This window comes from Brassica napus, chromosome C9 (assembly GCF_020379485.1).
Source record: "Brassica napus cultivar Da-Ae chromosome C9, Da-Ae, whole genome shotgun sequence".
Classification (NCBI taxonomy): domain Eukaryota; kingdom Viridiplantae; phylum Streptophyta; class Magnoliopsida; order Brassicales; family Brassicaceae; genus Brassica; species Brassica napus.
In genome coordinates this window covers 45,159,643-45,174,458 of record NC_063452.1, presented here as the reverse complement: position 1 = coordinate 45,174,458, position 14,816 = coordinate 45,159,643, and the positions used below count along the sequence as shown (strand labels likewise).

The window sequence follows — 14,816 nt, the reverse complement described above, 5'->3', positions numbered from 1 at the left end:
AATTGTATATAATTCTATCCGAAAACTATGTTACGTAGCTATTGAGTAACTGTAATTGAATCCAGAATTTGATTCGTAGTGCAGACCATTGGTCTGGATAGCCGGAAGCATTGTCAAGCATCAAAACTTCTTTAAACTATGATCAAACAACTTGCGAACAAAAAAAACAAATCCTAAAATTTCATGATACCAAAGACACGTTTAAGCTCTAGTTGAATATAATGCCGGTGATAATTAGCATAAGCCCTGTTCTTTTCATTAACGCGCGACCAGCGGCTGCGACTTCAATTCTAAAGAAAAAGAGAGAAGAAAATTGAACGGAATCAGTTTTTAAATGCAGAGGAGAGACGCAGAGGAAAGACGCAGAGGAGAGAGAATGAAGGTAATTGGTCGCTGTTATTTTTGGCGTCAACGGAATTTGCCGAATCCGTGTAGTTTTTGATCGCTGCGTCTCTCCTCCTCCCTCCGAGCAACCATTAAAGATAAAAACAATGAAGAAATTTCAGTCGCTGGTCGCAACCGCCGCGAGAATGAAACGAACAGGGCTATAGTCGCAGGGTCCATTCGCAAAATATTTAATGCAGAGTCTCCGCTCCATGTCACTGGTTGATGAATCATTCCGCCTCCTTTTCGATCCCTTGACATCCTTCTTCTTCACCATGTCCGCAACGGTCTTCACCATGTCCGCAACGGTCTTCACCACCACCGCCAGGACCACCACGCCACCTCTGAGCACACTATTTACATGTTTAGTAAAACTCTGCAAAATATCGTTCGCAAAAAGTTCACTTCATTGGGGACTAAATTCTGCAACCCAGCACACACCATGTTTAATTGTCGTTATTAATGTCTCGAGAAGTTTCCTTATTGGAGTAAATATGCAGTATTTCTAAGATGCAGATTAAGATTAGGATAACTATAGGGCACCATCTTGCTTTAGATTTCCATTTCTTGTTTAAAAATCACGCACAGAGATTTCCACATTTTTAACTCTTACAGCATCCATTCCTTCACCTTCTGAGCTTCCAGAACCCGTGGTAGGGAAACCATACCCCTGGTTCTTGATGATGTATTACGTTAGCAGCATACCATGAAGACAAAAATCCAAGTAGAAAAAAGACACGTTTGGCAACAAAATATGTCCGGAAAACTATAAATATACATTCTGAGAAAAAATTTTCAACCTCACAAAGTCGTTCAGTAGTTCTTCATTCTTTAATTCACTGTCATATGATTTCCATTTTATAGAATAAAGAAAAACCTAGAGGCTAGCTAGGGAGATCAGAGATGAAGGAAGTTGGTGCAGCAGTACAAACTAATGAAACGCAATATCAATCATTACCTCATGGGTTCTGAATTCTCTCATAAGATTCAGCTGCTCTCTCACTCCCCAAATTCTTGTGGGGATGGACCATCACCGCCTATGAAATCAATCACTATGCTTACAAACTCAATTAAAAAATTTGTTGCCTATGAGTATCCAACAATTAACAAAGGCAGAGAAACATTCTAAAGAGAGAAACAAACAGCTTTACCTTTTTTATATTTTCCTTGGGATAAGCCATGTCCATACCGAGGCAAGCTCAAAGCTGAGTAGTGGTCAGCACAATTGAGAGAAACATAATATGACATAACTCCATGTGACGTGTGAAATTTAGGTGCATGTTGATAAATGGAGGAAGTATTAAAGTAGAGATGGTTAAACTGTTTTTTTTTTTTTTTTTTGAAATACAGAAGGTTAAACTGTTAAAGAATGCATTGTAAGGCAGAAACTGAAGCTCCACTTAGAACTTTCACAACTGACACAATTTATAGCTTTACCTAGAGGAGCAGTAACCTCTGTTCCAAAAAACTAACTATTGAAAGAAGCAGATTGATACTAAAGTAATGAAGTATTGGCTCAAAAAAAAAATTGATGAAAACATACAATTTAACATCAATTACGTGTAGGACTCAGCAAAACTGGGATCGTCGAGGACAAAAATAAACATGAGCACAGCCAGTGGCTCGATCCTTCAGGAGCATCACTTCTAAAACCTCACTGAAACTCTGAAAGTACTTTCGATCTTCAGTGGGTCTTCCAAGAGAAAAGACCGATGAACAGCTAGCTTACATGATTCAATTTTCAATCTGCAACAGTGTTTGTTCCCGAGTATATATACATCTAGTAAACATCTCGATCTGACTAAAACATCATCTATGTTTTAAGAAAATAAAACTCAGAACAATCTGTTCCAAAAATCTGATGGATATAATTGAATCGAACAAACCTTTACGGCCAAATCGAGATACAACTTTGCTAAGAGGGCCGAGACCAAAACCCGAAGCTTTCCAAGACGATGTGGGATTTCGCCGGTGTTGCGGTGCTAGAATTTGCCGGAGAAGTGGAGCTGGCAATCGGAGCTGCGGTTATATTAAAGCTGCGTATTTGGTCACCTCCGGTTGATGTACTATATTATTCGTCGGCTGAGTATTCCCGAGTCAATGTAAATTTTGAAACTGGAAAATTGTATTTAAACTGAAGTGGAGGTGATGTAATTGAATCAAACAGACGAATCAATATAGGTCGAATCAATATATAATTATGAGTGATGGAGAAAGGTATGGGAGATGAGAGGACAGTCCTCTCAAGAAACGATTTTGCATGAAGAGAAAGATGAGAAGACAATTGAAATACACATGAGTCTTTTTGGGAAACTTGATGGTGACATGGCAGAAAAATGATCTTTGGTTGGTTGATTTTCCATGCTGATGTGGCATAGCTAAACATGAAGCATAAGCAATTTTTAGTACTGTAAGATACTCTATAGTAATTGGGAAGCAAAAGGCTCATCTATATAAGTCACACACTTTTGTAATGTTTTTTTTGTATAACATGTGAACTTATTAAACCAAGCACGAGGAGCCTGTTTTTAATCCATACAGAGCTTTATGTAGTCTGCAAACATGATCCAGTTTTGAAGGATCAACAAAACCAGGTGGTTGTTCCATAAAGACTTCCTCAACTAACTCCCCATGGAGGAACGCATTTTTAACATCATGACGCATTTTCCACTCTTTTTCCACAGTAACATTAAGAACCAATATGATTGTTGAAGTCCTCACAACCGGACTGTAAGTCTCAATAAAAGCACCTCCTTCTTCTTGTTCAAAACCACACACCGCCAGTCGAGAATTTAGCTTATCCAAAGTTCCTGTTGCCTTTAGTTTCACCGTATGTATCCACCTACGGCCTAACACATGTTAGGATCCCTAGGAACAAGAGACATAGTTTCATTGAGATGATGTGCTTCCATTTCTTCTCCCATAAATTTTTTCCAACCGGGATGTTTTAACGCAGCCGCAAGGGTCTTTGGGATAGTTGGGAGATCTGTTCATGTGAGAAGAGCATGCCGAGGATTTGGTTTGCGTATTCCACGTTGCAGGCGTGTTGTCATAGGATGGATCCCAGAAACTTGAGTGACTGTAGTAGGACTCACAGGGCGATCGGTTATCTCATCTTCCTCTATAATTTTCTCTATTTCCGTATCTCTAGACGAACTAGGTCCAGCCTCATCAACAAATTGGTCTACGACAGGATCCTGAACAAGTGTTGAAACCGTAGGAACCTGATGAGAAAGAATGTGCTGAATCATAGGAAGCAAAGGTGGTGGAACAGGAGCAGATTGCCAAGCCTGCAACAACGGTGTAGTATGTGGGGAACTACATACTCCTTGTATCAGTGCTCAAAAGGAAACACAACCTTATCAAATATAACATGATGCGAGATGTATTTTCTGCCAGTAGGAGGATATAAACACTGTAACTTTTATATTGTGAATGATATCCAAAAAAGATACATTGTAAAGACCTTGGATCAAACTTGTTATGACCATAAGCAAGGGTAGCACGCTGAACCAAAAACCCTTAGGTATGATGAATAGTCTGGTTTTTGTTTGTTCAACAACTCGTAAGGAGACTTATAACCAACTTCAGAAAACGGTAACAGTTTTCTGACATAATTAGCAGGGTAGTAAGAGCATGTTTATTGCTAACAACCTTTAGTGTTGCTTAAGTGGTTGTTAATGAATTTTTAAGTATTAAAATAAAACTAAGCAACAAATTAAGAAACATTTAATGATATTGGTTTATTGGTAGTTGCTTAACTTAGGGTGCTTAACAATAAAAAAAATTAAATTTATTTTTAAACATAATTTTTTTATAAAAGATAAAATTTATTAAGTAAATAAAACATAGTTAAACATAACATTTTAAACATAAATTTTAAAATACAAACATAAAAGCATGGAAACAAAGATTATTAAAATAAACGATAATAATTTGAACGAGACATCCAAACTCAGTTGGTATCTTGATCACGTCCAAATTTACGCCAAATATGTTCAACGAAATCACCTTTCAGTTGTTGATGTGCTTGTCTATCACGAATTCTTGTTCGAACACCCATCTGATTGGCGATATTTGTAGGGATATCTGTTGAATATGTGAGATCGACATGTGAACTTCCGCTTCCTTCTCCTTGTTGAAAATCAGAAACATCGTATTGAGTGTAGTCATCTCGTTCATTTTCTACTATCATATTATGGAGTATGATACATGCTCTCATAATCTTTCCAATCTTGACTTTATCCCAACAAAGTGCCGGATTTTTAACAATTGCAAATCGAGCTTGCAAGACTCCGAAAGCACGTTCGACATCTTTTCGGGCAGCTTCTTGACGTTGAGCAAATAAAACTTCTTTAGGCCCTTGTGGAATTGGAATAGATTGGATAAAAGTTGCCCATTTCGGATAAATGCCATCGGTGAGATAGTAAGCCAAATGATAATCTCTTCCGTTGGCCGTGAAATTCACTTGCTGAGCTTGACCATTTATTATGTCATCAAAAACAGGTGAGCGATCAAGAACATTGATATCATTTAAGGTACCTGGAGGTCCAAAAAACGCATGCCATATCCAAAGATCATATGAAGCAACCGCTTCTAAAAAGATAGTCGGTTTTCCAGAACCACGAGAATATTGCCCTTTCCAAGCGGTGGGACAATTCTTCCACTCCCAATGCATACAATCGATGCTTCCTATCATCCCGGGAAACCCACGAAGCTCTCCAATATGAAGTAGACGTTGAAGATCATCTTGTGTTGGTCTTCTTAGGTACTGATCTCCGAACAAATCTATTATTGCTTCCACAAAATTTTCCACACATAACCGAGTAGTGGTTGCACCGAGCCTGAGGTATTCGTCGACCGCATCAAGGGCAGAGCCATATGCCAACACACGAATAGCTGCCGTACACTTCTGAAGTGTAGAGAGACCAAGCCTTCCGAGACCGTCCTTCTTCTGACGAAAGAATTGAACTTCATTTGAGAGACGATCAACAATATGTATAAACAATGGTTTGTTCATACGAAATCGTCGCCGGAATAGGTTTTTTGGATACGTTGGAGCGTCACTAAAATAATCATTCCATAATCGGAGATGACCTTCTTCACGGTTTCTTTCGATAAAAACTCTTTTTTTTCTTGTCTTCTTTTCTTCTGTTTGATCACCAAAAGTATTGCACAAATTCTCAAATGCTTCATCGAATTGATGATCAAAATATTGATCGAACGCTTCATAAGTAGAGTCTTCGAACTTGTTATGAGAGGAAGATGCCATGAGATAAAAGGAATTGATTGTTTATAACTTGAGAAACGGATTGTTGAATCAAGAGAATTGAGAGTGAGAATGGATTGTTGAATCAACGAGAGTGAGAACGGATTGTTGAATCAAGAGAATTGAGAGTGAGAATGGATTGTTTTGATGAAGAGAATTGAGAGAATGAAGCAAGAGAGTTTTGCGTGTGACCTAGCAGCATGTCTGGGTAAGATGGGGTTTTGGGCACATGGGCCGGATGCTAATAAAACGGCGGCATTTTGAAGCTTTCTAAATATTCATGTAATCGGAAGAAGCATAAGTAGACACGTGTAACAATCTTCCGAACTTGCCATATTCTTGTAACTTGCTCAAAGCTAGCTAGCTCTCACAGAAAAGTCATATTCATTTCCCAGTCGTCATTCAATTCAGCAAACCCTAGCTTTCTCACTCCGCGTTGAAGTCTCTCTCTCTATCTCTTTTGGTTAGATTCCTATCTCTCCCTCTTGTTCTTGATTCATTTTTGTTTTTTCGGATTTTGCGTCGTAAACGGAAAGATTACGAATCTGACTCTGTGGCATGATGATCTGAGGTCTCTGAGAAAGTAGTGAATCGAATTGTAGAATCCATTTAATTTGTGTTGTTTTCTCTGTTTGTACGATTACAAGTGTTGAATCTCACCGAAATGTATTGATTTTGCTTTTCGGAAACATTTAGGAGATTCGGTGCGAGGGATGATGTTGCGTGCTGTCATAAGGAGAGCTTCCAGTAGAGGCTCTTCTGCTTCTTCGGTTACTCTTCCTTCTGTTTTCAGATTCGTCCATCTTTTGTGATTTGATTTTTCCGAAATATGATTATAGTTTCGATTGATCTCTTTCTCTCTCTCAGGGATTGGCGAAATCAATGAAATCTTCTCGTGTTGCAGCATCTTCACAAAGCTTTCATTCTCTTTCAGCAACAGAGGTAACGTTTCTTCTTGATCCGGTCGCGTATCTTTATGTCTTTTATGTTTGCTACATATCACTTGATTATCTTTGTTACATTTTAACTCATAATAATACTCTATTCCATGAATGAACTAGCGTTTTATTTAAATATTTCAGACTCTTGTGCCTCGTGGAAGCCATGCTCGTAGCTACTTCCATCATCGTTCTTGTCCAGGTATTTTATTACGTTGTCATCTATTGGCTAGTTTAGGTTCTTTAATCTAACAATCAATCCTTCGCTTTTTTTCAGGGTGTTCAGAGTGCTCGAGGTTAGGGACCTCCGTTTTGTTTTGTTCATGCGTAGAATTAAATCTCCCACTTACTTTTATTCTTACGAGGTTTATATTAATCTGCGTAGGACTCTTCTTACCAGCTTCCAAGGCACAACCCTGCAAAAATGGGTCAGGCCTTTCTCATCTGATAGTGGTATGGTTTACTCTAGCTTAAGATAATTCTCTTGTTTCGAGTTTTTTTTTATGTTCTCTGGAACCCACATGTAGCGTATCCAAGTGACCCTTTATAACTGCACTATCAATATTTGGATAAATGATACATCATTCATTCTCAGCTAACCGACAAATTTCCTTTCAATTTTGCTTCATACTCTTATGAAGTGTGTGACTCAATTGAGCTTTGTTCTCTACTGTTCCCGTAACTTATATTTCTAGGCTTTTTGATACACTTTTTGTATCTGTTACTGAAGGAGATGTCGTTGAAGCTGTTGTGCCTCACATGGGTGAATCAATCACCGATGGAACCCTAGCCAACTTTCTCAAGCGTATGCTTTTTTTTTTTTGCTTTATCATCTTGTCGTTTCTTTCCAGTGCATGTATGTATCTAATAATATTCTATTGTTGGTGCTTCTGATATTGTGTTTGTAGAACCTGGTGACAGAGTAGAGGCTGATGAGGCTATTGCACAAATTGAAACTGACAAGGTGTCAAACAATTACTTGCTTTATTCTCTCCCATGTTCTTCGTTTCTTCCCTGTACATGCTTAATATTTTTCATGATTCTGGTGTAGTTTTTATAACTTGGGTTTGATTCTTCTCTGTGCTTTAGGTGACAATAGATATTGCTAGCCCAGCAAGTGGTGTGATCCAAGAGGTAGAATATTTATGCTCTTTTTAGTTCCTGTGGTTCTTCTCCTGGGTTCCTATGCCTAACTAATTTAATCATGTTATGCAGTTTCTCGTCAAGGAAGGAGATACTGTAGAACCGGGAAATAAGGTAGCTATTATTTCAAAGTCTGCAGATGCTGTGTCTCACGTGGCACCCTCTGAAAAGATACCAGAGAAAGCTGCTCCCAAGCCTTCTCCTGCTGAGGAACCCAAGGTTGAAAGTACTAAAGTTGCGGAGAAACCCAAGGCATCATCACCGCCACCACCGCCGACTAAACAGTCAGCGAAAGAACCGCAGCTTCCTCCAAAGGATAGGGAAAGACGGGTATGCAAACTGTGTCATTCATTTAGTCTATACTTCTATACTATGTCTTTGACAGAAAAAATCTATTTACGTTCACATGAATTGATGCTATGGCATCTTAACAACGTTGCAGGTTCCTATGACAAGACTCCGCAAACGTGTGGCAACTAGGCTGAAAGACTCTCAAAACACTTTTGCGTTGCTTACAACATTCAATGAAATTGATATGTGAGTCACAGCTAAAACCCTCATGTTGATGTCTTTTATCAATATGAAATTCTTAGATTGCACTAATAACTACTCAACTCTTAGCTCACCAACATGATATTGCTTCCACACGTAGGACCAATCTGATGAAGCTCCGATCTCAATACAAGGATGCATTTTTTGAAAAGCACGGAGTGAAGTTGGGGCTTATGTCTGGTTTCATTAAAGTACACTTGAAAAGTTTCTTGAACTAATTAACGTTTCAGAATTCTACATATAAAATAATATATTCTTTAACCCTTTATTTCAGGCTGCTGTTAGTGCCCTCCAGGCCCAACCAGTAGTAAATGCAGTTATCGATGGAGATGATATCATTTACAGAGACTACATAGATATCAGTATTGCTGTTGGTACCTCTAAGGTTTGTTTCCGCTATTCTCTTGATAGAGAGATCCAAACATTGCATGATAATACCATCTAGGGTTGAGAGGTAGAAGTGATTGATCCTTTTTTTTCTGTGTCCAGGGTCTTGTGGTTCCAGTAATCAGAGGTGCTGACCAGATGAACTTTGCGGACATTGAGAAAACGATAAACTCTCTTGCTAAGAAGGCTAATGAAGGAACCATTTCAATCGACGAGATGGCAGGAGGATCATTCACTGTATCTAATGGTGGTGTCTATGGAAGTCTCATAAGCACTCCTATCATCAACCCTCCTCAGGTTTGGTTCAATCCTCACGATACTAAAACCTGCACAAAGGAACGGTTCTTTTTTCCCCTTACTAACGCAGACGAAGTATATCATATGTAGTCTGCTATACTTGGAATGCATTCAATCGTGCAACGTCCAATGGTTGTGGGAGGAAGCGTAGTACCAAGGCCAATGATGTATGTCGCACTGACGTATGATCATAGGCTTATTGATGGAAGAGAGGCTGTGTATTTCTTGCGCCGTATCAAGGATGTTGTGGAAGATCCTCAGAGGCTTCTTCTCGATATATGATGAAGAATAAAAAGATCAGAGACCAGAAGAGATGATAAGTCTCTTTGTCCTTTTTTTACCAGTTTCCTTTCAGGTAAACCGTTACAGATATTGCAATCTGTGAATGAAACTTTTGAAGAGGAGTTCTTAATAGTTGCAAGAGTTATTGCCGTGCAGGGAAAGCATCGGTGCATTGAGTTTTGTTATTTAATATACAGTTTAAACAAAATGTTACGATTTTTACTTAAAAATAATGCCACTGATTTTTATCTTGGGTAAAAAGATCTTCATTTCAATCGAAATTGTTCATGATGTGATTCAAAGGATAAGCAATTTTAGTTCGGTAACTCTGACGACCTAACAAAACGGAAACAAAAACAAATCTGTGTTTTGGCTTCTTTAGTCAGGAATCACTCAAACGCAAGATAGATTCTAGTTTGTCTAAAATACCACAAAGTTAGATACTACATTTCAACAATATATCAACAATTGGGAATACCACAAGTTAAGTATCATTTTCCAAAAATATACCAACAATTTGGATTTATGATTTAGTAATTACTTTTTAGGGTTTAGTATTAAGGGATTAGGGTTGGATTTATAAATGTTTTCAAAATATTTAGAAGAATTAGCGTAGTGTTATTATATCACAAATTTATGATATTTATAAAAAATAGTCATTCATTAATGGTAAATTTGAAAAGTAGTATCAAGCTTGTGGTAGAATTTAAATTTCCCCTTCTAGTTTCCGAACTAGGGATGGGCGTTCGGGTATTCATTCAAATTTGATTTGGATCTATTTGAATTTTATTTTTTCCGTTTTCAGATCTAATTGGGTTTCGGAACTAAAGATTTTAGTCCTATGATATATAAATTTTAGTTCGGGTTTAGATAACTCATTTAAATTATTTTTAAAAAATAAGATTTATATATATTTAAAAATTTTCAAAATCCAAAAATAAAAATAATATCTATATATATACAAAAATGTTTGCATCCCTCCTGTTGTGCCACGTCATAAAGTCGTTGATTGTGAGTGCGACACCTGTCTTCTTTGCCTAAAACTCATCGTTTCATTAACTTTTGATGTGGGCTGTTGCGTTTCATAATTGTTTACGGTTTAGTGGGCTTTTTGTTCACACCGTGATATAGCCCAAATACAAAGAGATATCCACTATAATGAAAACATATGTAAAGACTGAAACTTTGGAAACGAGAAGGAAAAGAAGGAGCGCACCGTGAGTTTCTGGATGCTACTGACTTCGCCTTGGTTGGATGCGATATCAACAGTGACGGTTCATTTCGCCGCCACCTCCGGTAACTCAATAACATTCAAGAGTTTAAAATTATTGGCGATGGGTTTTGCAGAGTATGAAGAGGCAGAGGTAAGAGGATGATGAACAACAACACTGAAGAGGTTAAAAAAGAAAATCGAGCCAATTAATAAAAATATTCCACAGTTTAAGCGGTGGCGAGTAAATCAGATCGGTTTCTCAATTCCGCTATGACTCGATCAAGAGAGAAATATAGTTTTTTTGTCCAAAGAAATATAGATATTATCAAAGCAAAGTTTACTCCGAACGAATCATAAGAATATAAGAGAATCAATCAAAAGTTTTTATTTCATTTTTTAATTAGTTATTGGGAATTAACATGAATGGAAGTGCCATACACGCGCAGAGACATGCGTGTTGGTGAGATATGAGATATAAATTTTAAACTTAAAAGGGAAATAGACAGGAAGCAATGTGTTCAATTCCTATTGGGTCTTTTCTCTTGAGCCTTTTGTTTCAAAGAAAAACGACAGAACATAACCGGATTTACTTCGGTTTAGTTTAGATTCGATTCAGCTTAAACGCATGCATGATTTTAAGCTACACAAGTTTCATTCAATAAATAAATCAACGGAAAATTTTATTGTAAGAGATTGGGTAAATTGAAATTCATAAGACAGAAAACAATAAATAATTAAAAATAATTTTATAATTATCTAGCTACTTATATTTATATAATATTTATATATCAAAATAACATAAATATATGATTATAATTAATATTTAAATAAAAAACCTGGGCGTAGCCCGGACCGACCCTAGTATAACATATAAATTTGAATAATGTAAGCCAAAATACCTACTTAATATATATATATTTTTTTTTTGTAAAAAGGCTTTCATATTAAAACATAAATATTACAAGGATAAGACCTCAGTAGTGTTTAGACCTCATCCAATGAACAAAGATAAAGACTAGTGAAACCATTAAATGGCAATAAAGACAGTAACTAACGAGACGAACCACGGCCAACACGGCCTCGCTTTCCCCTCCCTTGCACTGTATTCCATTCTATGTTCTGGTACTTGATTGGAGGTTTTGATTCCCTCCCACCTCTTTTCAAGCTGAATGAGTTTGGAGGCTCAATCTCAGCTTCCTCCACATTTCCTAACACTGAAAATCGAGAAGAACTCTCAAAAGCACAATGTATAGGAGTTGCGGTCATGAGATCAACAACTAAAGATTCAATGACCTCGTCGTTGGTAATGTTGGATGGATGACAATCCATAATAGGAGTAGCAGTACGAGTAGATTGTGAATCTACTAATGTGTCGGGAGAAGTAGCTGAAGTAAGCGGAGCAACGGGCTTCTCTAGCTGTGAGGGAGAAGAAGAAGATAACGTGGTAGTCCTTAAGTTTTCTGTACATACCTCTGAAGGCGCAATGGGTTTTAAAGTAGAGTCATGAGCTGTACATGTATCTTTTGGGTCTTGGATAGTAGCAGTGGGATCAGCTGCTTGGACAGGCGGTGATGGAGTGCTCGAAGAACCCCTTAATTTCTTTAAGAATACGATCAATATCCACAACTGGGACTTCATTGCGAACAACAGCCGGATGTTGTGGCAAGTTTTGCTCATCAGCCGGCTTCGAAGGTAAGAGACACCTCTTCTCTTTGTGGCCTAGGTTACCACATCTTTCACATATAGAAGGAATCCATGTGTACTCCACTTCAACAAGAAAAATGTTACCTTGTTTATCATCAAGTGCAATTATCTTAGAGAAATCTCTATCCAATTCCATCTCAACCAAAACCTTTGCTTCACCTATACTGGTGGGATCAAGACAAGGTTTGTGAGTAAGTATGGGTTCTCCAAGTCCTGAAGCAATATGTCTAATCCCTAGCCTAGAGTAGCAACAATCAGGAATCTGTTTCAAGTTGACCCATACTGGTAGTGTCGATATTTCCGGGATTTTGAAAGAGCCTTCCGGAGTCCATGGTAGGACGAAAAGCAAGCAGTCGTCAATGTGCCAAACTCCTCGCTGAATAACCCAATGACGAGTTGGTTCATGCGGGATATGAAACATGTAAGATGACTCTCCAATCTTCTTACAGCTAATCTTACAGCTCCTTCCCCAAATTCTATTAACCACCGCATGAACTAGACCACCAGGTGGTAGAGAACACTTGTGGAATTTTCCTATGATGTACTCGTCCTTATTTTCAGGACCGAGCTTAAGGACCTTAGAAGGAATAGATATTTCAGGAGTACCATCAAGTCGATAAGTCGGCGATGCTGCTCGATAAAGATTCTGTGATTGGGGACTCAATCTCGCAGCCCACGGAAATCGAAGAATACCATCAGTTTTCAGCTCAGGAAGCGGAAGTTTCTCAACTTGAGGCACTAAGGTACGAGTCGGTTGCTTGGTTTTTGGCTTCTTGTTCAGTATCACATCATTTAAGGTTGGCCATAGAGCAGCTAACTGATTACCTACTTTTGCCAGATCATACTCCGTAGGAGTACTTGGGGCAGTAGAAGTTGCTGGAGGTTTAAAAAGAAGGGGCTTTACCCAAGCACCCAAGGTAGGAACAAAAAACTGTTGGTTGAAGAGAGGATTCCGACGACGTTTTCTCCATCTGGGAAGAGTCGTGGCTCGTATCAGCAACTAGAGAGACTGTAAGTCTTTGTCCTTGTCCTTCAGAGTTTATCAACGTAGGAGAAAGATCGACGCCTGAGAACACGGCTTGTGAAGGGTCACCTCCAGTTGCGTCTACAGAAGATGAGATAGGTTGAACTTGCATAGCAATCATGTCACCAGAGGACACAAATGGTGGAGACACCGTAGATGAAGAAAACAGCAAAAGCACCGAAGACGAGGAGATCTTAGAAGGAGTAGCGACGCCAACTGTGGATCCATCACTCAATTCCTTCTGTGCCGATGATGAACTGGTCACCTTCGGTACGGACAACGAAGTTAGAGGAAGAGATTCAACGGCAGGAGCAGAGGAAGAACTGACAATCTCCTGTGACGGATGAATGAGCGGATACGACAAAGAGGAAAGAGAAGGCATAGAAGCTGATTTTGGGAGAGGAGAGCCATTCACCGAGACCATGGCTGAGGGAGCAAGATGGAGAGGTAGAGCTGAAACAGGTCACCACAGGAAGGAGACCTACCGGCGACACCGGCGGAAGCATCGAACTTCAAACACTGAAAGTATTAGGTTTTGCCTTTTCGGTCGCAACTTTGGGGGCGCGTGGTTTTAAGTTTAATTTGTGCTTAAACTTAATATAAAAATTGTTTGGCTGGGATATTTGGATAGAGATTCAAAAGGTATTTTAAGTATTTTTGGTTTTTGAATATTGTCTAGATATTTGAAATATTTAATTTTGATGTATATATTTAAATTATTTTGGATAACTTTAAAATATTTTATATATTTTGGATATTAAATCAAAAATAACTAATATATTTAAGTATATAAAATTTAAGAGAAATTGTCAAAATGCCACATTTATTATACCATTTACTTTAACTACTTTTATCCTCATTTTAAAGAGGGAAAAATACATTTATGACCATAAGGTTAACTAATCTAGATTTAGGATTTAGAGTTGAGGGGTGAATAGAGTAGGATTTTTGGAATGTGGAGTTTAGGGTTCTAACAAATATATAAATAAATACTTACAAAAAATTAAAACATAATTTCAAAAAGAATTTTTGAATTTCAAAAATAATTAAAACATAATTTCAAAAGAATATTTGAAAGAAAAAATACAAAAACAAAATTTAAATTTTTTTTATAAAAAGTACAAATTTCAAAAAATATAATTCGAAAACATAAAAAAATTATTTTTAAAAATTTTAAATTTTAAATTATTTAAATAATTATTTATTATATATATAGTAAGGATATAAGAGTTTTTTGCCTCTTAATGAATAATATATTTTTGAAAATGTCTCTTTAGTGAATAATGGTACAAACAAAGTGGTAAACATGAAAAAAATTTAAAATTGATTTGGATATATTCGGACATCCAAAATATTTTGGTTAAGATTGGGTTTGGCTCTGGTTCTTCAGATACCAATGTTTTGAATGCATTCAAATATTTAATTTTAGGTTTGGTATTATTTTCTTGGATCAGGTTTGGTTATTTGGATTTAGATTTTTTGCCCGAACTAAATTTGAACATGATTAAACAAGAGAAAACTTTAGAAGTATATAAAGTCTTCGTATCCCGACTTATATGCCCTCTGTTAGCAGAAAGGTTTGCCTTCCGGAAGACATCACAGGTGTGTTAGGGAGTTCTTGCT

The 14,816-nt window shown here is 37.5% G+C and overlaps 2 protein-coding genes across 6 annotated transcripts; one reads left to right on the top strand and one right to left on the bottom strand.

Moving 5' to 3' along the window:
• Positions 1–242: 242 nt before the first annotated feature.
• On the bottom strand, positions 243–5,686 carry LOC106353596 (putative nuclease HARBI1). 4 transcript variants are annotated; one of them, XM_048768640.1, is made up of 3 exons: positions 1,536–5,686; positions 1,343–1,436; positions 243–1,054 (listed from the first exon to the last, which is right to left on the bottom strand). In XM_048768640.1, the coding sequence occupies exon 1, from the start codon at positions 5,654–5,656 to the stop codon at positions 4,340–4,342; it is 1,317 nt and encodes a 438-aa protein (XP_048624597.1). In that variant the 5' UTR covers positions 5,657–5,686; the 3' UTR covers positions 243–1,054; positions 1,343–1,436; positions 1,536–4,339. The 4 variants fall into 4 exon arrangements, with proteins under 4 accessions (XP_048624597.1, XP_048624596.1, XP_048624598.1 ...); XM_048768639.1 differs by having other exon boundaries at positions 243–1,436; XM_048768641.1 differs by having other exon boundaries at positions 243–1,421.
• Positions 5,687–5,892: 206 nt separating this feature from the next.
• Positions 5,893–9,527, top strand: LOC106411033 (dihydrolipoyllysine-residue succinyltransferase component of 2-oxoglutarate dehydrogenase complex 1, mitochondrial-like). 2 transcript variants are annotated; one of them, XM_013851705.3, is made up of 15 exons: positions 5,893–6,116; positions 6,350–6,423; positions 6,521–6,595; positions 6,736–6,793; positions 6,869–6,887; positions 6,977–7,044; positions 7,322–7,396; positions 7,500–7,555; positions 7,681–7,725; positions 7,807–8,064; positions 8,177–8,271; positions 8,387–8,477; positions 8,561–8,671; positions 8,776–8,970; positions 9,061–9,527. In XM_013851705.3, the coding sequence occupies exons 2-15, from the start codon at positions 6,367–6,369 to the stop codon at positions 9,250–9,252; spliced, it is 1,395 nt and encodes a 464-aa protein (XP_013707159.1). In that variant the 5' UTR covers positions 5,893–6,116; positions 6,350–6,366; the 3' UTR covers positions 9,253–9,527. The 2 variants fall into 2 exon arrangements, with proteins under 2 accessions (XP_013707159.1, XP_048624594.1); XM_048768637.1 differs by having other exon boundaries at positions 6,008–6,116; positions 6,353–6,423.
• The last annotated feature ends 5,289 nt before the right edge of the window (positions 9,528–14,816 follow it).

Coding starts and splice junctions, on each gene's coding strand:
- LOC106353596 (XM_048768639.1), bottom strand. CDS start 5,656: ATGGCATCTTCCTCTCATAACAAGTTCGAAGACTCTACTTATGAAGCG.
- LOC106411033 (XM_013851705.3), top strand. CDS start 6,367: ATGATGTTGCGTGCTGTCATAAGGAGAGCTTCCAGTAGAGGCTCTTCT. Junction 6,596..6,735: donor ATTCTCTTTCAGCAACAGAG/GTAACGTTTCTT, acceptor TAAATATTTCAG/ACTCTTGTGCCTCGTGGAAG. Junction 7,045..7,321: donor GCCTTTCTCATCTGATAGTG/GTATGGTTTACT, acceptor CTGTTACTGAAG/GAGATGTCGTTGAAGCTGTT.